We start from the raw sequence: 22,812 nt of genomic DNA, 5'->3' as shown, positions 1-22,812 counted from the left end.
CGAAACACAAAGTGAATATGGCAAAATTTAATAATTGGTACTAATTCTGCCATATTGGGGGGTAATTGTAGACACATAAAAATTCAGCCCAAATCGAACGGCCCAAGGAATGAAGCACAATTGGAGGATCCCCAAATCAGATAGCCCAAAGAACGAAACCCAATCAGACAATTCAGGATGAAGGCCCAAATAGGGAAGCCCATGAACGCGGTAACACCATCGCCCAAGCTTGCAAGTCGCCCAGGATCTGAGCGAATGGAGTGCCATGCAGTCGCCCAGAACTGCTACTCTATTCTCGCCCAAATCTTCGAGTCGCCCAAGGTCTTAGCAAACATGAAGTGTTGTGGTTATCAAGAAGCGCAGTTATCAAAGCAGTTATTAAAGCAGCCCTATCACGTTCCACGATTCAAGGAATTCAATTGAAGACGGTTGAACGACAAAGAGTAATGGCAGCAGTTGGAAAAGGCAGTTCCATGACAAGTTGGCCATTACGAGGAAAGTGGGCAGTTATAGAACGATCAAGCAGTTTTTAGGCGGCTGATCACAAAGAGATCATCCAGGGAGTATAAAAGGAAGAAAAGACATAGAGCAAAAGGCCCGAATCAAAAAACTCTCGAACAGAGAACATGTAATTTTAAATTTCTTACTTTAGATTTAAACACTTCTTTCAGTAACTCGTGTGCTTGCGCCCCTTGGAGGCATTCTATTTTTACTTTTCGATTGTAAAGTCATCGCCAATAAAGAACACCCATTTTTGAGACTTTGTTTCAAGAGGTTTGTCCCTTACACAATCATCTGATCCCTTTTTAATTGTTAGCGACGAACCCGCGTGAAACAATTCCATAGCCAACATGAACACCAAGAACACGGTCCACTGAAGAAGAATACAACACTGCAAGACAACTAACTGGACGAAACAGCAATGAAATCCTTGCAAAACCAAAACTGACCTGAATACCCAGCAAGAAAAATGTCCAAAACTGGACAGAAAACCAACTGGAGATGGAGAGGATGAAGTACGACCAGCAAGCAAGAAACACCCAGCACGAAACACAAACAAATAAAAGCAGCACCAATGGGGGTGTCAACTGAACTAGAAACAAGATTCAAAAATCCAGCATGCTGAAAACTAAACCCCAACTGGCCAGAAAACAAACTCAGCAAAACAGAAAACTCCAGCAGCAATAAGAATCCGAACAGCAATGCACCAAGCTGAACCGAATAGAACCCAGCTGGGGTCCAAAGGACCAGAAACTAGCCCCAGCCGACCAGCAGGGGACGATGAACCCAAAACCGAAAGGAAGGGAACTAACCTGGCCGAAAACAGTACCTGAATTTGGAGCTTTGTAGAAGACGAAAATGGCAGCTAAACGAAATCCAATACTCACAAAGAGTAGTCCATAAGCAGAATCAATACGTAATAATTCAATTTTCACCATTAATGATTAAAATCAAACTAAAATACATGAAGAATCCCAAGAGAAAAACCAATCCAAGTCAAGGCACTCAAAGTGGGAGTTTCTCTCACTAGAGTTGAGAGCATCTCTCTCTAACCTTAATTGAGAGCTCTCTGCATAATAGTTTTCTTCCTATTGGATGTTGTGTTAGTAGAAAACCCTTTTTGAGTTTAGGAAACTAACAAAAATGCTTGAGTTTTTTGTCGAAGGATCATGTTGTCATTATTTACTTAATTTAACCAAGTATTAAATTTAAGGCGGTAATCATCTTTTTCAAAATGTTGAATATGTTATCTATATCAACTCAAGATGTCACATAATATTGCACGTTGACTATACTATAACAACCATAGAGTAAATTAAACTTATTTAAAAGACTTTTCAAAATGTTGACTCAACTATCCAAGATGCTACTCAATCTTGCATGTTGATGAGGGTATAACGACCATTAAATAAAGAAACAAGTCTACCTTTGCGCATACTTCAAATATATTGATTTTAACGTTTGCTAAATTTTGCCATGACATCTGATAAGAATTTAAAGAATAATTAAATTGATCAAATACGATATCAAAAAATAAAACCGACTCGACAAAATTATTAAAAACTTAAAATACTACATATTACTATAAATATGTCGAATTACTAAAACTCTATACTTCGACCATACTTGACTAGGAAAGTTGAAATAACTACTACATTCCCCACTCGAACACCAAGCGAACTATTGTTTGTCCATTTAATGAATTTCAAGCTAGATATAAGAAATCTCTCTTACCCCCCCCCCCCACCCCACCAAGAGGCAGGATGGTCAATGAGCTGGAAGAATAAATGCTATAGGTATGGATGTGTTAATTGAGCTTTTATTTTTGGCCGAAGAATGGTCCAACATTGCAATGTTTTGTTACATGACTAGTACATACCTCTAATTTTTTGAACATACAAGAATGAGCTATAAGAGAGCGTGGCTTGTTTATAATTAACATGGCATATAAAATAGCACACGTACAATCATAATTTTTAAGTGATAACTTAAAATTATTATATCCAATACTAAAAAATAAGTAGTTTTCTGATAGCTAATAAGACATGTTACTCTAAATAAAAGTATAATAATCCTCATAATTATAATTGAATAAAAATAATTGGTAGTTTGTCGCAAAGCTATATACGACTGCAACTAATGAATTTACTGAAGATGCTCAACCCTTTGACAATAGATAAGGATGCATAACGTGTCATAAGAATAAGATGAGTTTTAAAATCAAGGCATAGCCCAGTGGTGTAAAGGACAAGAGTCAGGTTATTTCACGTCTTGCTGGCAGCTGCAGTATAGGGGTTCGATTCCTGAGATATGAAATTGGACTTCTTGTAGGCGCAGTGTACATGCAGCTTTTGTTTCCTGGCCTGTTGGGGCACATTCCTCGATTTACCTCCCTCACAAAATTTTAGGAGCAAGGCGGTGAGAGCCCTCAAAGTTGGGGTTCAACATTTTTTTTTTTTAAGATGAGTTTTAAAACCTCGCTTTAAGATGACATCTTGCAAGCAAAGTTTTAGAAATGATGTATAATGTGAATGAACGTGCTCGTCCACACATATGTATACAATCATTTAGGAGATCATCATCATTACTTAATACACACGTGCTCATGCACACACACATATAACATCTTTGAAATTTTGGCAATTTTTTGTAATATTTCATGTGTCGCTCTACCTTTTTGACATTTTGAATAACCAAAATAAAAAAACATTCTAAACTTCGATTATCTACATAATGGATACGATTACATTTACTTGTGTCTTCCGCCGACCCCTTTACAAGGCCTATTTATACAACATGAATTGGGGAGCTAAGCCCTTATTTGAGAAAGCCTTTTGGAATTTTAAACTGGTCAAACTTTATTTAGGTTACACATTTTTATTGGATTCATGACTATTTTTCATTTCTCACTTGTACATTTCATATGATTCACCAACTTATAATCTCAATATTTTTTTATCGAACACGAGGTAATTATGCTTTGTATCTTATATGTCTTTAAATGGGGAAAAATTATAGTATTTTGGAGCGCAAAACTTATATTCTCCGCTATTATTTAATTATAGTCTTGGTCTCAATTAAGGATTATTAAATTAAACATGTAAGTTAGATCGTGACGGAGAGTATTGAACACTCTGTACTATGAGATTACGAATTTTTTACTGGGCAATCATATGAGTCATAGTTGGAGGGTGTAAAGTGTAATTCGCCCAAAATTCAGTCCAAGTCCAATTTGCCTCGTGCTTACCACGTTGTTAATTATTGTAAGAAAATTTTCTTTCGTTGAACGGGGGACAATTTTGCTTCTTCCTCCTCTTCTCTCTTTCACTTTCAATTCAATTCCCAGAAAAACCAGACAAAGATTGAAGAAGAAAATCATGTCGTCGGCGATTTCTCAGCTGTCATGCTTCTCTTCCATTAACCGCAGTGTACGGATCCGAACCAGATCCTACGCCCGCTCTAACAAGGTACAGTTTTTATTTTTATTTTTTTCCTGTGTTTGTTCCTTCCCGGAACGTGAGTTTTATTTATTTGTAGTTGATTCAATGAGAAAATAAGCGGAAATTTGTTGAAAGTTTATGGGTATGTATGCTTAATTGAGTTTAACATGATTCGGGTTTAATATTCAGTATTTTGTTCTATGTTCTATTTTGGGTTTGCGGAAAAAGCATAAAAGAAAAGTTGAACCTTTCGATTTTTGGTATTTGGTCGGAGTTGAATTGTAGAGTTTACTGATGCTTTTACTGTACATGTTGGTGGGTTTGTTTTATATGATCTCATTTTTAATCGAATGATCCGTTTCATTATAAGTCTGTCTTCAAAAGAAAAAGAAAGTAAAAGACTTGTTTGGTATTGGTTAGTGGATGCTGGGGCAGAGCCAGGGGGATTTTTCATTTTTCTTTTTTTAAATATCTTTATAAATTTTAATTGGGCTTGGGAGGCCTGGGCTAAAGCGCAGACCTTCCGTCCCTTCCCCCCACCCCTGGGTGGATGAAGAGTACCGGTGTCGGCCTTGACATTTTTTAGTCCCCATGTGCCGATGCACGGGTTCGTGAAGCTTGCAGCGAGTAATGGGTCATGGTATAAAAACTTCCAGGTGATTTATATTATAGAACAAATTTTGATGTGTACATGATTCCTTGGTTGTAAATGCATTGATTATAAAACAGTAATTCCAGTCAAAGTTTAAAATTGCTATTAGTATTTTTACTATTCTTAAATGGTGGTGATGTAAGCTGACAGTGTATCAAATGAAACCATTTTAGGATTTACTCTGATACTGCACACTTTTAAGGCCACGGAGTGGTTTGGAGATTTGAACCCAAGAAACTTTTAAGCTAAGTTGGAAACTTTTGAAAACTTCTTTGGACTGTTTCAGAAATGCAATGGAGAAGTAATAACTTTGGATATAATTGAGCTCCTTGATTCTGGAGGAGCGACTCCTTAGGGATATATTTTAGGGAAACCTATTTTTATGATTATAATCACTTGTTCGTGCTAATAGTTTCCATGGTTCAGAGTGATTGTTTCTAGTCAGGGTTGATAAATGTTTATTGTGGAGAATCTTTTAGGTTCCACGCACCTCCTTGCATATCTTTCTGAAATGGACATGATTTGATGTTTCAATGGAAACATGTGGCGATTCTGAGTTGTATCTTGAGAAATTCGCTTGGTCCTTAAATTCTCCTGTCTAACTGGACCTCAATGTTTTTTTGAATTTGGTTCCCTTCATTGCAAAATGACATTTACCTCTGAATTTATTTCGAGATCTATGGATCATATCCATTAAAATTGTAAAACAATTTTTTACAAGCTCATTCTGTCCTATCAAGTTTGTGCTTATGCATTTATACATGTTATATGTACATGCTTGTCTGTGAATGAATATGTATGCTATAATCGCTTGACAATGATGTCAACCTCAGATGTTTTTGTCTTTAGGTATTTATTGTTAGGAGCATTGATGGACATAGCACAGATGTATCCAACTCAGAGACTAAGACCGCTCCACATTACACAGCATATGACTCTAAATCACTTAATGGATGTATGGAAAAATCACATCCCATTACACAAGAACATGTTGCAGGAGAAGCAATGAACGAGCACACAAAAGAACAAGTTGTCAGTCAACCGAAAAGGGCAGCAAAGATTCATGATTTTTGTCTTGGGATTCCCTTTGGTGAGTATCCGGACTTTGAGTTTTCTTTATTTAGAAGAGTTGGAAGACGTGTCATATGCTTTGTACCTTAGCCCAATGTTTAAAAATGCTTCATTGGGCACTAAGGTGTTTTATTGCTATGAGGCGAGGCATAAGCCTTGAGGTGTAAGCCTCAGTATAGAGCAGTAACTTGTTATGTGGTTGCATATTTCCATTATGTACTTTCTGTGGGAGCCTTTTTGCTTTATTTGCAGGATTTCACTATTGGATAGGACTAGTGCTACTCCCTGCCTTCATTTGTATTCATAAACCCTTTTAAAAATATCCAAAATAAAATAATTACAAAATTAAAGGTCTAACTTGCAGATAAACATAAAATAGATCAAGAAAGTAGAAAATAATAAGTTTAAAAATATTAATCATCTAACAAAATTTTAATCTATTACTAAAAGGGGAGACAATTCAAAATTTCTCATATCATTGCTGATCTTTTTAAGGGAATCGCGTTGTCATCAACCTGATTACAAGTTTCTTTTCATTCTTTGTCATCATCCTCAAATTTAATGTATTTTCCTTACATGTAGGTAGAAAAATACTAGAACCTGTACATCATTTTAGGTTATAAATAAATAACTCAAAGAGCTAAGGTCAATAATTAAATGTTTGAAAAATGCAAGGTAAACTTGGGAACACCTTAGTTTGTTTGAGGTTCAGGCTTGAGGCTTAAGCCTCACAAATAGCATATAAGGTGCTGGTTTTGAGGCATTTTATGATAACTCACCTGAGGCGAGATTCAAGACGCGAGCCTCCAATAGTTTTTCAAAACCATGCCTTGGCCTAGCACCAGAAGCCTTTTCAGGTGTTCTATTTCCAAATTCTCATTTTTACATCTAAAATGATATTCCAAAAACTTTTTGTAGTCATCCAATGGGCACATTAAGCCCTTGTTTGAGCCCCATTTTTGGGAAAAGAATGCATTTTGAATAGTGGATTGATGAAAAATGTGTGGTCAAAAATTAAGGAAAAGTTTTGGGTTTACATGTAATATTATTTTATTGAAGAATGTATGGTTGAAAATAAGTTTTGAAAAAAATGAATTTTTAGTAGAATGAGGCTCAAACAGGACTTACATTTATTATTTGGCATATTTTTTATGATCCAGTTGTTAATGAAGCTTAGAATTTAGGACAACTGAAGATGTTTTGGGCTCTCCTACATCCAGCCTCTTATTTTGGCTTATATTTCATTTCTCTTGAGCATCGATGACCTTAAAAAATTTAGCTCCAAACCTTTCAATAATCTCGATATGACTACTACTGTGGTTACTTTTTGTGAAGTAATAGACCAAAATTACTATTTAAATTGATTAATTGAATGCATTAAGTTTACTTGATGATGTGGATATTAACGTATGTTAGCTTATCTAGGACTAACCATTCATTTGTAGTGTGTTCAGGCTATTGATATATCCATTAAATATGCATTGAGATAAATTTTAGACCCTACTGCCATGCCAAAAATGAGTCATCTTTTGAAACCTCAACCTCCCACCTTTCCTCAAACAAATAATTATAAAATAAAGATAAGCAAATTAAATAGAATAATGAAACTCGATACGTGTGTTCTTATGAATGTGCTTGCATTTATTTTTCGTCATCTTTTATTAATAAAAACTCTGTATTGAGTACCATTTTATTTTCTTCATGGGTAATGTGTGTTATACTCTATGCTTTGTGCGCTTGAGTCTTTGCTCAGATGGTTAAAGCATTTTCTAATATGAATTCTAACTGATGAGTCTCATCTTTTCAAAGCATAAAATGCAGGAAGGTTGAACTGATACACATTGATCTGGTCGTCCAGTATTAGTGTAGATTTGTCGTTTTTTCCATTAAATTATGGACTGAACTGCAATTTTTTCTTTCTTAACTATTTACTGGTATTTAGTCAACAATATTCTTTCTACTCAAGCATGCCTTTTTGTTGATTTACTGCAGGTGGGCTTGTTTTGGGTGGAGGGCTTGTTGGCTTTATTTTTAGCAGAAACCTTGCTACTTTAAGTACTGCTGTTCTCTTTGGGGCTTCTCTATTGGTCCTCAGCACTGTTAGCATGAAGGTGTGGAGACAAGGAAAATCCAGCTTACCGTTCATACTAGGTCAAGCAGGTAATTACATTTTTCCTGTTAAAAAATGATAATAATGTCTGGTTTTTGTGTTTCATCCAGTAGAAGTTCATTTCTTCTAGTTAATTTCCAATTGCTGAAATGTAGCTGCAAGTCTCCAGTGGTGTACTTCTCTCTAATGTATTATGATGTTCTTTTTTCTCTCTTGGCCCTTGTTTGCTTTTGTCGAGACAACAATTGTCGTAGGAAATTAATCTGTATCTGCATGGTTTTAACTATTAGTACCATCCATATTGTGATTTCTTACTGTACAGCTCAAGTGTGAGATGGGCATTGTCCTTTCTACTGGCAGTTTATTTAATTTCTTAAATTGGGTCTAAACGAGTTGGCTTATTGCAAACCAGGTGAATGCACTGATTTTCCATCATCAGTCCTCCTTTTCTTAACTCTATTGTTGGACCACTTGAGATATCTGTGAATCATTGGATGCTGTTTGATTTGGCTAACTTACTATAGGATTATACTTGTCTGATGCGAGGTCTTCAATGAAATGTCTTTATCTCCAAATTTTGGTTGATTCAATGACAATTATCCGAAAAATTGCAATTTCACGAATTGAAATAGAATATTACTATAGTCAAATCTCCTTTTTTTCATACTTAATACTATATACAATTTTGAATCACCTCATCTAAAAGATTTAATTATTTTTTATTTTTTACCATCACGCCCCTCACAAGGTGGCACGAGTCATTTCATTTTCTAAGGCCTGATGCATGCAATTTTCTTATACGTGGTAGTGAGACTTGATTATCTCCTTTGATACAACGTTAAACTACCTCATCGAAAAGCTTAAAACTATCAGAGAGCTGGAGATCTTCTTTCTTTCATTTTTTCTGTTTGAACATGCCTTGTCAAAAGCAATAGTCTTTTCTAGCGGAGGTCTGACCATGTAATATTTATACATGGGTGATGATGAGAACTTAAAACTTGACATTTGCGTGTTCTTATACTATGTCAAATTACCTCATCATATTTTATCTTCAGCACATACTTTCACATTCCATCTTATTCAATTATTTCATTCAAAGCCTAATACGTATTATCGTTAGTGGTGAAACTTGAATACAATGCCATTATTTGCTCACAACCTTGTTGAACTGTCTCATAGAAAATAATTAGAGGGAGAGTGAATATTGTCTTCATCTTGTGATTGGCACACTGTAGCATTTATATAAGCTGGAGAGATGCTTTCTTATTGATTACAGGTCTACCTAATGACTATTTTGAATTATTGAGCATCTTATGAACCCCCACCCCAGAAAAGGTAAACATAAATATTAATAAGAAGAAGAAGAAGAAATAAAATAAGAAAAAAGAAAAGAAATAAATGTAAAAAAACACAACATAAAAATGAAAAACCTTAAAGCTAAAAGAAGGCCAGAATCCGTAGGAAAAATTGGGAACTTTGCTTGAGAGTTTTGGATACTAGTTATGGGGTTTATTAAAGTACTGTTTTTCGGCATTTATGAGGGTCCCATTTTTTGTGGTTTTTAGTAGTATTTTTAAATAGTCCAACCTATACTTGAAAGTTTATCATTCATTGGTTCTAAAAAAAATTTAAATGAATAAAATTACATATATGCCTATATGTAGAAAAGGTATGTGCAAACAATATTGAGCAAATGTATACATCACTTAGTGAAATTTTCATTTATAATTTCTTGTATGAATTTTTTTTTACTCATAAGTGATATTTTACTTAATAAGTAATTTTTGACATGTAAGTAAATTTTTAACGTGAAAAGTAACATATTTACTTATAATTAAATTCTTAATTTATAAGTAATTTTTTCTATTTATAAGTTAATTTTACATTTGTAACTTTTTATATTTTATAAGTGAATTTTTGTCTTATTAGTAATATTTTCTACTTTCATTTTTTTTTAATTAATGTAAAAGTGAACTTTTGTCTTATAAGTGAGTTTTTATTCATAAGTAATTTTTGAGTTATAAAGGTATTTTTTTGCTTATAATTAATTTTTTAGTTATTGTGTTTTCTATTTATAAGCAATTTTTTTGCTTATAATTGAATTTTTTTCTTGTAAAATAATTATTTTAGAGAGGATAAAATTGGAAGAAAGTTTGAAAAACAACCAAAAACCAACGATTCGGTGGGTTGAGAAATACGAGCCAAATTATACTATCTTGGTTTTTGGTGCCCTAAAAACTATTAAGCATTGGTTTTCTCTACGTCTCATAAATGGCGTCACCCAAAAAGGGTCAAAACTAGTGGGAAAAAACTCCCAAGCACCTAAAAGGTTAATGAATGGGTTGGTTCACCTAGCAACTATTGTAGAATCCTGCCGAATTCTAACATCAAAATTAAGGAATGTCGTTTGGAGCCGGGGAATAACCAAATCGTTCCGCGACTCCATGTGCATTATGAAATTTCTCTGGCTGGAGTGCTACACATCATGACATGAGAGTTTAAGAATAGAAGAGGGAAGGATCGCAGTAAAATGAAGGAGAATTTTTTTTTTTTTTTTTGATTGCTCCATTGTCAAATATAGATTACTATCACCCATTTAGCATCTTTGGTAAATTTGGCATATTTATTTTTTGAATTAGCACATCAAAATAATCTTCACTTGGACCATTACTATCTTCAGTACCCTCTGCCAAGGCTGCATATATTTATATTCGCCTATCAACAACTTTCAGCCAAATATGTTACATAATGCCTAGTTTCTTGAGATCTGCTGTCTGATTATCAAAATTAGAAATTAAATTCGAACTTTGTTGCTGTATTCTCAAAACCACTTGGGATTCGGGTTGTAGTAATTTTAGGAATCTCGAGCAAGCTCACACATGTCCACTTATATGGAGCAAGTAAAATATGATTTTTTGTTTATGCCGATTGAACTGTTCTACAATTTTAATGGTCCTGAGGGTGAGAGTCTTCCATTTATGCATAAAAATGAAGAAAACAATAACTGCTCCAAATTTTTTAAGTTAATGATCCAATGTGATGTGCATCCCGAGAAAAAAAGGGACAAAAGGGAGACTTTAATCTGTTTAGGTAATAAAATGTCGATTCTTATTTGTTATTAGATTTAGAGAAAAAACTAGTTGAAATTATTTATTTTTAAATAGGAATTATCCATGTAGAATGTTCGACATTAAATTAGTTTCTCTTTTTTTGAGTAGTAATTTTTAATATTTTTCCTTCTCACTATGCAGTACTCTCTGCCTCCCTATTGTGGAAGAATTTTCAGACCTATACATTGGTAATACATGACATGTCGAGATTATATCATTCTAACTTCTACCTCGTATATTCCATAATTAACTGAAAAATGTTAACATGGTTGCAGACCAGGAAAATCTTCCCAGCAGGCTTTAATGCTAGCATCAGGTATATTATGATGTCGCCATTGCATTTCTTGTTGGACATTCGACAATTTATGCTTTATCCTTCTTTTAACGAGTTTTTCTTTTGCATTACTACGTGGCAGTGCTGCAATGCTGTGCTTCTATTTTTACGTGGTATTATCTGGAGGTAATCCTGCACCAAAGAAGGTGAAGTCGTCAACTGCTGCTCCATCATAATTGGATTCCCAGTTTTGAGTTAGTTCTCAGTTTTATTTTGGAAAATTTTCCACCTGTTGGAACTCGAGGTGGTTTTCTCGAGGAGCTTTTTGCTGCTGTAGTGGAGTAGAGTCAACTAGACGACATGTTAAATAATTCTTCTATAAAATGTGGAAATGTACCTTCAGATGTTTTCCTGAATGTTGTGTTCGCTTATCATGTTCTGTATAATTCATGTATGAATGAACACATGACCCAAACGTGCTATCTATAATCTTTTTATGTAATGTGCACTGAAAAATGGAATGTAAAGCTCTTCTTTTTGTTTTGTGGCATATTTGGTGGTGCAGCGTTGGACAACATTGTATATTATCATCGAGGAAGAAAAAAAAAGTTAAAATCTTTTTTATTGTTCTGTGGGCTGTTGTCTAATGGTGCATGCTGAACATGTTCTTTAGGAAATGAAGAGAATATGCTGGTGGTGTACGGGTACTCGTCCAATGAGAAATTTATTAAGGCGAAGATCTAATCGTGCTCAAGAAATTTTCGTTTTCCACCCAATCCCTCATTTTCGCGATAATTCTACCGTTACTTCCATAAAATATACAGAAAACTAGAACGTCCCGAGCCAAAATTTATTTGAATTGCTTAATATTTGATGATCCAAGTTCCATAACTGCAAATACACACAAGAATCATAGACCATATCTTTGGTCGTTCTTCAACAGGGCAGCCTGTTAATCATTGATAATAGGATAGCACCTTGGAATCCAACCACCTGTCGTGATATTAACCCTCAAGTTGTAGTCATAACTCATTCAATAGCAACGGCCCCATATTTACCGACAAATTCTTGATATGCCTTATTATGTGTATGTGGTTAATATATGTATGATATGATTTGAACCTCCCAAATTGGATATTTTTCTTCCACTTTTAGGGGTCCTATCATGTCTCCCACTCATATCTTTATAAATGTGACTCCATGAACAATTCTCCTTTTCCCCCCTTTTTTTGGCCAAGGACGAAGAATGAAAAGTAAGAATAAAAAGAAACTCTTCTATAAGTTGGTTTTGCAATTTTTATATATTGTTTTGCTCTCTCTTAATTATTAAAGAAATGTTGTAACTTGTTCGCTCGAAATGATTTTCAAAAGAATATTTTAAACGTATTTATTAGAGTTTCTAGTACTATTACTTATTGAAGTTTTTGGATGTAGTGAAGATTGACTTGGTTGTGCATGTTGCACACGCATGGGGTTTATATGGTACTCTATGTTAAGCTTAGCACACTATGTAGCATCGATTTAGCTCGTTCTTCTCCTTTCATGCCTCAAGTTGGAACTTTCTAGCTTGGCAAATTATAGTTGATTTTTGGATAGTTTGAAGCTTAGTAACATAAAAAAACAAAAGTTTTACAATTCAAAATTAGAACCTTTTTAATTTTCGGTTTTGATTTTAAAATCAGATTTAATAAAAAATTAAAACTCGTAATTTTTAAGTGTAACCTTATTTTGAATAGATCAATTGTGAGGGTTGAATATATCCCTGTAAAATGGAGTGATGGCTATAGTCATAACCATGAAAATACAACTCCATAGAACACTTTCTATATTTTCATACTATATTATTATATTTTTGACAACTCGATAATGACTCTTTTTTTATCTCCTATGATCGTGCCTATAAACAAAGAGTCTGTTGTGAGCTATGTAGTGTCGAAAATATTTGCACGAAGAGAGGCAACACGAACTTTAAAACAACGTCCTTGACGTGACTTACTAATACTTGTTTTTTCGCTTTCTTCTTATGTTTACATTATTTTTGAATTATATTTTTATGTTATTAAATTTGTTGTCTTAATTGATAATTTATCTACATACAAACCGCTCATTTTTCGTATGGTGTTTTTATGTAAATAATTCCGGTTGCTTGTGGTGCCTCTACTAAACAGGTGGTGTTTTGTTTTTCTTCCCGTTTCTTAATTTTTTTTGAATGCATAAATGATTACAAATACATGACTAAAACGATATGTAGGACACGTCATAGGCAAGTCATAGTGGAGAGGTCATGTGACCTATGCTTATTGCAAGGGCATTTAACTCCATTTCAATAAGCAAAGCTTTGACATGTAATGGCCAAAAGAAATTTTCAAAATGAGAATTAATTAAAAATTAGCAAATTGGAAAAACTCATGAAAAAAGATTTGAGTATACATCTCCTGAATGGTATCGTGTATTAATTATTTAGTATTTATCCTAAGATCCACACGACTGTGTAATGTGCACAATGAAGTATTCACATCGTTTAGACCTCTTTTCATAATATAACTATGCAATTGATTTTTTGTCTCCAGAAGCAAAGAGGAGGTGTACACGGACATATGTTTTCACATACAGACTGTCATTATTTACCATTTGATTACAAGTTGTTGATTACTTGAAGACAGCTAAAAGGAAATATATTTTTCAAATTGATTTGCTCGAAGTTGAAGGTAAGATTATGTGATTTATGCAATCATTAGTGGTATTTTCTTGTGTTCCTTGCATGTAATAATTTTGTCTTTTTTGCAATTATTTTTATGTCAAGGTAAATCATTGATCGTGATATAAGTTTGTTAACGATATTATGAAATTACCTACGTGCATATGTGTGGAAATAGAAATTTATTGAACAAATTATGCTAAAACATGCTGTTCATTTTAAATTTTATTTACTTAATTAGTCAATTGGTAATAAAATTATGAGCCAATATTTCAAAGAGAAGTTGTATATTTAGCTAGTATAAAATATTGTAACTAACACTTAAATAATTGATGTTAGAAAATTGGAGATATTTTTAATTGACACTCTAATGTTGGAGATATTTTTATTTCATATCAGTTGATCTATATATTAATAGGCTTTACATATAAAATTAGTAACTAGAGAGAGAGAGAGAGAGAGAGAGAGAGAGAGAGAGAAGGGAGTGACATATTGATGATTATATATGGTGTAAGAAAGCAAAATATACATTTAACTCATGATAAAAATTAGAATTGTATAGTAAACGCCCCCAGGGCATATCTCTCAGTGGCAAAGGGGAGGGCGGATAGGGCTCAGCGCGGCAGTGTGCAGGGTTCGATTCCCCGCAAGGTGGAATTGGCTTTGTTGCAAGCGGGAGTTACTATATGGGTTAACAACCTTGGCCTATCCATGTGCTCTCCACCCTGACTCCTGGGAGGCACATCCTGCGATTTACCTCCTCCACGATGGCCCAGAGCAGGGTCGGTGGGGGCCCTTAAGGTTGGGGTTCAACCTTTTTTAGAATTGTATAGTAAAGATATTGATTGACTTGCCTTCAAGGTTTTGGATCCAAGTAAACTCTACAAAGTAAGACCTTCCCAGTTAGTCTAATTTCTAAAATGTAAGTATGCGGTATGAAGATAAATTGCAATAGTGAAGATCATATATTTACTTAATTCAAGCCGAATATCTTTGGAATTTGGAGGTTTAAAATTTCAGGTAGATACACTTATTATTATTATTATTATTATTATTATTATTATTATTATTATTAGATGTATAACTGACTCTTGAAAAGTATTAGACCTGCACATGAAATATTAGAGTTGAATGGATGCATATTCTAAAATATCAATATTAGAAATTTCATGTGTTTATTTTATTATACTTAAATATGTGATACTAATATTTCAAAAATTTCTTAGAAAACTTAGCAAATGTGGAGATGGAGAATAAAAATTTTGCAAATTGATGGTACTATATTATTGTTCAAAAAGGACATGAATAAATTGAAATCCATGGTTGACATAAATAAATCATTGAGAAGGATGTGCCTTAAACTCATAAGAGAGTCATCTTTGGGAGTAATCCGATCTTTGTGATTATTGGTGATTTCATGAAGAAAGTTTAATGTAATAGAAATAGCTCGTAATAGAACTTTTTTATTTGTTTTCATCCTTATGGTGATAACACTAATGATGTGACGACATGAAGGGTTAAACCTTGAATGAGTACAATTGCGAGAATTCTCATAAGGTGCGGATGCATGCACCCTTTGAGAACTCACCAATATAAGAGTTTTCATGAAGTCGTGACTATGGGATCAAGCTATTCCCTGTAGATTCTAAGTATAGTCAAAATAAGAGTGTATGATCATCAGGTAATGTTAAAATTCGAAAGACATATACACCTATTATACATTATAACGTTGTCACTATTATAAGTTATCTATGTTGATAATTTAAGACTTGTGGGAATTGTTGTAACATAAAAATAAAAGTTTTAAATTTTAAAATTAAAACCTTTTGAATTTTGAATTTTGATTTTGAAATAATGTTTGATATAAACTTAAAACCCTTAATTTTTAAGTGTAACTTATTTTGAATGGATTAATTGTGAGTGTTGAATGGCTATATTTTCATATTATATTCTTATACTTTTGACAATTTAATAAAAATCCGTCCTTTATCCTTCTGTTATCATGCTCATAGAAGAATCAGTTATGAGCTATATGAATTTTATTTTAGAGACCCATAGTGTCGAAAATATTCATACAAAGAGGAGGCAACACGATTTTAGAACAACATTTTTAATGTGATTCCCTAAATCTTACTTTCTAACTCCCTTCTTATGCTTATATTATTGTTGAATTATATTTTAATGTTAATTGATAATCTATTTACACATAAATCACTCTTTTTTTTTTTCCTCAATATCAGATACTTTCTAAAGGAGTGCTAGTCAGACTTGATCTTAGAGTGTATGTGCACATTTATATACATAGATAAATAGATATATAAAGAGTGGCACCGAAAGTCTTGAAAGAAAAACATGCGTGCTCTAAAAGCCATTTTTTAAGGGAACTTTCTAAGCATAAATTCAATTTGAGCACATTGTATCCCTTATCTAGTCACGTGAAAGACACTGAAAATTAAGTGGTCTCAATGTCTATTCATGTTATTGAAGATGTGGATAGTTCATTACAAACCTTATTAGAGTCCAAAGATTTCTAGGGTTCACAGAATAGGATGTTTGGTACAATGTCACATCATTCTTAAGCCCTATTTGGAGGGGATAAAAATCAAATTTTAATAAATTTTAATTAAAGTTGTTAAAATGTGTGGTCCCAAAAAATGTATGATTAAAATTAGTTGTTGGCTTTGACTTAAATTGAAATTTGGATTTTAATTTGTACCAAATTGAGACTTAATATCAAGAATTAGACATGACCTTCATTAATCCAATTTTTGTCTTTTGTGCTGTTGGGTGTGTTTGAGCCCCTTTAATTTTGAAAAATATATTATAGAATAGTAGATTGATGGAGAGTGTATATTTAAAAAGAAGGAAATTTTTTTATTTGCATTAATATTATTTTAATGAAGAATGTGGTTAAAAATGAATACTGTAGAAAAAATAATGTGATAAAATGTGAAATAATGAGCGAGAAACAGGGACTTAGTTTCTTAAAAACGGTTTAAACTCACTACGTACCTTGATGTTTTCTAAGGATGGCAATGGGTAAGCTAAGCTTGAACCACAAGCTCGTGTTTAATTTTTTGTTCACATTTTTTATAGGCTCGTGAACTTTAGGCTCACCCTGCTTGGCTGGTGCTCAAGCTTGTCCCGAAACAAGTCTAAGTCATTCGTGGGCCGAGCTTTGACGAGCTGAGCAAAGGAGTTATTTGGCCCTTTTGTCACCTCTAATGTTGTTTGTCGAACATGTTTGAACTAGATGCTTTCTTAAAGTTTGACTTCCAAATTTATTGCATCCATGTCTTAATAATTAACAAAAATTAATTAATTTATTTTCTAAACGTAACAATATCAAACCTAACCCCTAATTGGTTTGGATAAAAATCAAAATTTTACTCGATTTTTATAAAAGTTGATGAAAATTATAATTGAAAAGTGGATAAAAGTTATGAATCTCATAAAACGTGTAATTGAAAATGAATTTTAAAAAAAAAAAGTTTTAAAATATTGGAATCAAATGGAGGCATAGTGAAATGGACATTCAAAATGGAAGAAATACAATGCACATTCAATATCTTTATAATAAATTAATAAATATTGATTCTCAAGTAATTAATTGATTTATATGTTTTGAATGCTTTTAATTTATAGAGACTATTATCTATTTAACATACTATACTCTTTAAGGTGTGTATCAATTGTAATATTGAAACTGCAATATTATATTTCTACCTTGACATCAATTTTGGAGAACTTGAATATCTAGTAGCTCTTGCATTTGGTGGATTCCTTATTAATGATTCTAGTTGAAGAATATTTAATCTAAGGCACTAATTAATTCACTCAATGCACCTAAATATTATAAGTAAGAAAAACCTAGTTTTCCTCGACAAACAAGATTAAAAAATTAAGCAAAACATGTTTGACAAAATGAGCATAATGCATCATAAGAAATTAAAGGCTTACTGTAAAAGTTAGCTAGGGACAGAAGGACATAATCAGCATAATGTAAGCATTAAGGGGAACATAATAAGGATTTCTCAAAAGTTTAATTTTTTGTAAATTTACTTATAAGTTGTCAATAAATTATTTTTTATTTTTTTTGAGAATAATGATTTTTCTAATACTTAAAAGTTAAAAAAATAAATTATTCAAACATATTTAAAAACAAGAGAAAAACTTTAAAAAAAGTAACTTTATTTTCCAACTTAGTAAAACAAGCTCTTATTCTCATCATATGTAGTTTCTTCTTAGGTTTCAATTTCTCTCATTTTCATCTTACGTTAAGAATTTATAGTACGTAACTTCAACGACGTTATTCTCTTTATTTCACCAGAATTAATATATTCTTGTGTATATGCCAATATGTAACACATAATTGCGCGCATTAGACAAATGGTGCGTCAAACAAAAAATATATAATTGTACTAACGCACTTTATTAATTCCTAACAAATACCGATCATTCAATTCTTGTAAGCACCATGTTCAACAGTATTCTACGGTCACAAAGAGGCCGAGGAATGACGTCAACATCATAGTCAAATGCTACTAAAGCTAAGAATAGAATTGGCCTCCATTTTGACATTTTCACAGTTTTGCCCAACATTTTTTGACCTATCAACACATAATTTTTGTGTTACTTATACTCACATTTACAATATGTACGATATTGTGCACCAATATACGAAATTGTATGCAATTGGATAAAAATGCATGAAATTGAACGAAATTATATGAAAGCGTACAAAAAATGTACGATATTATTCAAAATTACACGATATTGCACAGAATTTAAATTGATTCAAAATCCTAATTGTGCAGCCAATCAAAAGCTACTAATTATATGTGTTCACGTTCATGGTTGACATTGTATTGCTAGTGCAATTCGTGTACCAAGGCCTTTTGTTTTCCCCTAGTTGCTTGAATTCAAGTTGCACACGAACAAAAATTTGTTGAATAAGGAAAACCACAAATAATATGTTTAACAAGTTAGATAAGATAGTTTAATAATAATATTAAGTATCAAACAGAAGTTAAAATAATTTTTATCAGTATAGTTATCGTGCACTATACGATAATATGAAAACTATTTTATATTACGTTGCTTTAATCATGTTCAATTATATCTAATCTAATAGTTATAGTGAGTAATTTTGCTCGTAGTATTGGTCGATGGCGAACAAGGAAACTTTAAACTGACCATCCATTTTAGAGATTTTGGGCAGAAACAATCATTGTATTAAGACAAAGTTGTGGTTAAGATTAATTAAATGAAAATGATATAATGTTGTCAAGGGTTATGGTCCGACATAAGTCTTTCAAGTAGTGGATGTTAAGCACTGCTAAACAATTTTATTTTTTTTCTATTCATAATAATGGGTATCGTTAAAGATTTCTGTATCTCAAAAGCAAAACACTAATCACTCGAAATGAGAATATATGGATTCATTACAACTTGTATATATATGTTAGATTTTCTCGTAAAGAATAATGAAAGTAGTGAATTATGTTGAAAAACAATTGCCTTTCCTAAATTTGGCATGAATGCCTCAAAGAATATTGACATTAATTATATTCTAAAACAGGAAAAAGATATTGAGAAATGACAACCATAAATATTTGTTAGCCTCTGAAAACAAATGAAAATGGACCATAAACAAGTCTTGCAACATGATAACTTGATATGACACAAGGGCTTTTATTGAATCCAAAAATCAACACGATGAAAAAGCAAAAAAAGATGTACAGACAATAACAGTAAAGAATTTTCAATCACCATAGACATGTACAGAAGTAGGGACTCAAGTTCTCACTTTTTCGCTTCGATCATAAAATAATAATTTTGAGAAATTTAGGTTCGATTATTAATGAAACATGTCCCTGGAAGGAAGAATAATGCTTCTCATCCCGGAATTAAAGCCCGTGTTTGGAGCCAAGAGCCGAGGTGACCCTGATTTGAAATTGCGAGCCCAATGTGCTGCAAGATCGAGGGCCGAGGTCATGCCACCTCGGCCCTGGATCTGAACCATTCTGCAACATATTTGTGGAAGGAATATAATGCACAAAAATAGAGACAGGTTACAAGAATTTTGTGAGATAATAAAATTAAAAAATTCTACAAGACGGCTTAATAAGTGGCTGGAAGATGTTTTGGGTAGATTAAAAGACACTCATTTGTAAGAATATATCTAATGCTTATGCGGATTGTACTAAAAATATTGTCATATAAGCTAAAATAGACAATGTTGACAAAAATTCATTTTCAGTGCAATATGTTCAAGACTATGTCTAGATAAAGAGAGGGGAAAAAAAGAAAAGAAAATGTAGACATTGTCAAAAGTCATCTCGACGAGGACCATCTATATCGAGAGTGTCACCAAAATTTAGGACCTTTTTTATCACTCAAAAAATTGATTTTTTTTTTACCGTTATTTCACTATTTCAGCCGTCATATTTGACTTCTTCTCTCACAGGTAGACCCACTTTTTTCCTAACGATCAAAAAATTAATTCTCAAAATTACTCTCAAACAGGCTCTTAATACTTCCCTATCTTTTTCTATCCCCTTTTCATTTTCCTCTCTCTCTCTCTCTCTCTCTCTCTCTCTCCCTCCCTCCCTATGTTTGTTTGTCGCCCCCCCCCCCTCTCTCCAATTAAATAAATATCAAAAACAAAATTTAAATTATAAAGAGAATCAGATGAAGATGAAATTTGAATTAAATTGTCTGTATCATGTAGATTGTAAGTCTTTCAGTTTAAATTTTACCTTAACTGATGCCATAAAATATATTGAAGATGCTCTAATAGTATATTAAATCTCATTTCACTATAACGAAAGTAGGAATTAGATTAATAACTATATATCTTAGATGTAGAATAATAATGTACATTATCCTTTCACACTGCTCTACATTCTCATTATTATGTTGTATGATCCTCGTAATTACATAATATGTTGTCAAACTCGACTATTCCACTAGTATATTTAATACACAAAAGCATATTATCATATTCATTTCATATTGGTATATTTTAGTGCTAGGAATCTAGGACGCTAGACAAGACTTTTAGGCTTTATATATTAAAATTTCATTGTGTTGGTCATTGTTGTATTCATATTGGGTTTAATAATAATGGTTTGCTTGAAGATTTGCGAACATCATAATTTATAGACTCTTTTATGATATCCGCTACGACTTTCTCAGTCCACAGACAACTTTAGTATTTGATATCAAGTCATTCTTTACTGTCTATGTAAAAGCACAAAATCAGACGTTACACCTCAATTTATAGATATTTAAATGGATTTAATTTGTTAATTGCATTCAAAATTTCTTAATAAACTTCTCTTTATTCGAAATTAAATTTTTGCATAAATCTAAAAATCATAACGATTTTTATTACTGCAGGTACCAGTGAACTCTATAACCAAAGTTTCATTAATTGTACCCCACATGAACAAATTTATATCGCTACTCGAGAAAGCTTGAGTCTCGAATTACGATATTAGACAAAACTACACTGTGTTCTTTAGCCAGATTTCGTGGAATGATGCCCAATATAATGCATTATTATCATAGTACAATTGTAATTTGCCAAGATAGGATATCATATCTTTTGGATGTACAAGAATCCCCTCACCATCTTGAAAACCACATCAAATCTCAACAGCAAATAGAAGGACAAATACTTGGTCAACAATATTCTTGGCACTTGCAATTTCAATTTAAGTGGCTACAGGAAGAAAATAAGTAGGCACTTGCTTTACAAAAACTTGATTTTTGTCTCTAATTACAAATATAGTAAAATAGCTTATAACCCCTATACATTTTATTGGTAATAGCTGGAATTGAGCTATAGTGATACTAAAGAACCCAACAAGAAAAACGACGTAAAACTCAAACAAAGCCGAACCATACAAAGAATATCTGATTTTGGGTCGTCAAAATCGATCACTCATCAACCTAGCTACTTCTTCTCTTAGTAGTTGGATGTAACTGTACAAGTAAGATAATGATCAAAGATGGTCTTTGCTTGAATCTAACTTACTGAAGAAGAAATTGATTTGGTTCCTCTGTAGTTTCTTTAAAAAAAAAGGTTGAACCCCAACCTTAAGGGTCTCCCACCGCCTCGCCATTGGAGTATTATGAGAGAAGTTAATCGCGAGATGTGTCCTAACAGAGTAGAAAACAAGAGCTGCCTGTACATTGGTGCCCACAAATAGTCTCAATCCATATTTCAAGAATCGAACCTTCACACTGCGACTGTCGGCAAGGCTGAGTATACTTCGTCCTTATCCTTTGCACCACTAGGATATGCACTGGGAGCGGTTCCTCTATAGTTTCTTGATCAGTAACAAAGCAAGGAAAGAATAAAAATTTGGCAGATTAGGTTGCTTTTGAACTTACACTTTGTGGAATAGCTTCCCAAAAAAAAGAAAAAGAAAAAAAGGAACCTGCCTAATATGGAATCTGACACTAGCTCGTGCAAGCCAATGTAAAATATATGTTTTTAGCAATCCAACATGAAATGGAGATTTTTCCCTATATTTGTAATCCAAACCAATGTTCTCTAGACATTTGAAGAACAAGATCTAAACTAAATTAACTAGAGTAAATTTTTTTTATTACAGTTCTATTCTTTAGAATAGTCAAAGGGACTGAGTTCAAATTTCAACATCACTTATTTATAAACCCTAAATTCAAATGAAGGTTCATTCTACATAACAACTTAAGACTTTTCGACGGAGTTGTTCAACGTCCACACATATATTTAGCAATTCGGTGGGGACCCCTAACCAGAAAATTAGAATTCAATAATAGTATCAGAAAATAGTGTATGCACGCACAACATATAGGATCATCTTCGGCCAGGAATGAAGTCATATAGCTGAGTGCTGTGAAATCAACCCTTTCTTGGACCTATTCCCACAAAAAAAAAAAAAAAAAAAGATGAGCTAAG

General features: G+C 32.8%; 2 protein-coding genes across 2 annotated transcripts in view; one reads left to right on the top strand and one right to left on the bottom strand.

Annotated features, from left to right (window-relative positions):
* The first annotated feature begins 3,743 nt into the window (after positions 1-3,743).
* On the top strand, positions 3,744-11,708 carry LOC111370322 (protein FATTY ACID EXPORT 1, chloroplastic-like). Its single transcript, XM_022991999.1, has 6 exons — positions 3,744-3,968; positions 5,443-5,683; positions 7,657-7,824; positions 11,026-11,072; positions 11,160-11,200; positions 11,301-11,708. Exons 1-6 carry the CDS (start codon positions 3,879-3,881, stop codon positions 11,392-11,394), a joined length of 681 nt encoding a protein of 226 aa, XP_022847767.1. The 5' UTR covers positions 3,744-3,878; the 3' UTR covers positions 11,395-11,708.
* A 7,812-nt stretch (positions 11,709-19,520) lies between these two features.
* LOC111370311 overlaps positions 19,521-22,812 on the bottom strand; it is a 15,311-nt gene continuing 12,019 nt past the window's right edge. The window contains exon 2 of the mRNA XM_022991987.1: positions 19,521-19,882. Within this exon, the coding sequence (XP_022847755.1) occupies positions 19,717-19,882 (166 nt within the window). The 3' untranslated portion in view covers positions 19,521-19,716. The remainder of the gene's footprint in view (positions 19,883-22,812) is intronic.

This window comes from Olea europaea, chromosome 2, assembly GCF_002742605.1.
Source record: "Olea europaea var. sylvestris chromosome 2, O_europaea_v1, whole genome shotgun sequence".
Lineage (NCBI taxonomy): Eukaryota > Viridiplantae > Streptophyta > Magnoliopsida > Lamiales > Oleaceae > Olea > Olea europaea.
This window is presented reverse-complemented; position numbering and strand designations above follow the sequence as displayed.

What these genes read in the sequence shown, in the direction of transcription:
- LOC111370322 (XM_022991999.1), top strand. Translation starts at nt 3,879, where the DNA reads ATGTCGTCGGCGATTTCTCAGCTGTCATGCTTCTCTTCCATTAACCGC. An exon ending in TTGTCTTGGGATTCCCTTTG is followed by an intron (nt 5,684 to 7,656) that starts GTGAGTATCCGG and finishes GATTTACTGCAG; the next exon opens with GTGGGCTTGTTTTGGGTGGA. An exon ending in ATTTTCAGACCTATACATTG is followed by an intron (nt 11,073 to 11,159) that starts GTAATACATGAC and finishes ACATGGTTGCAG; the next exon opens with ACCAGGAAAATCTTCCCAGC.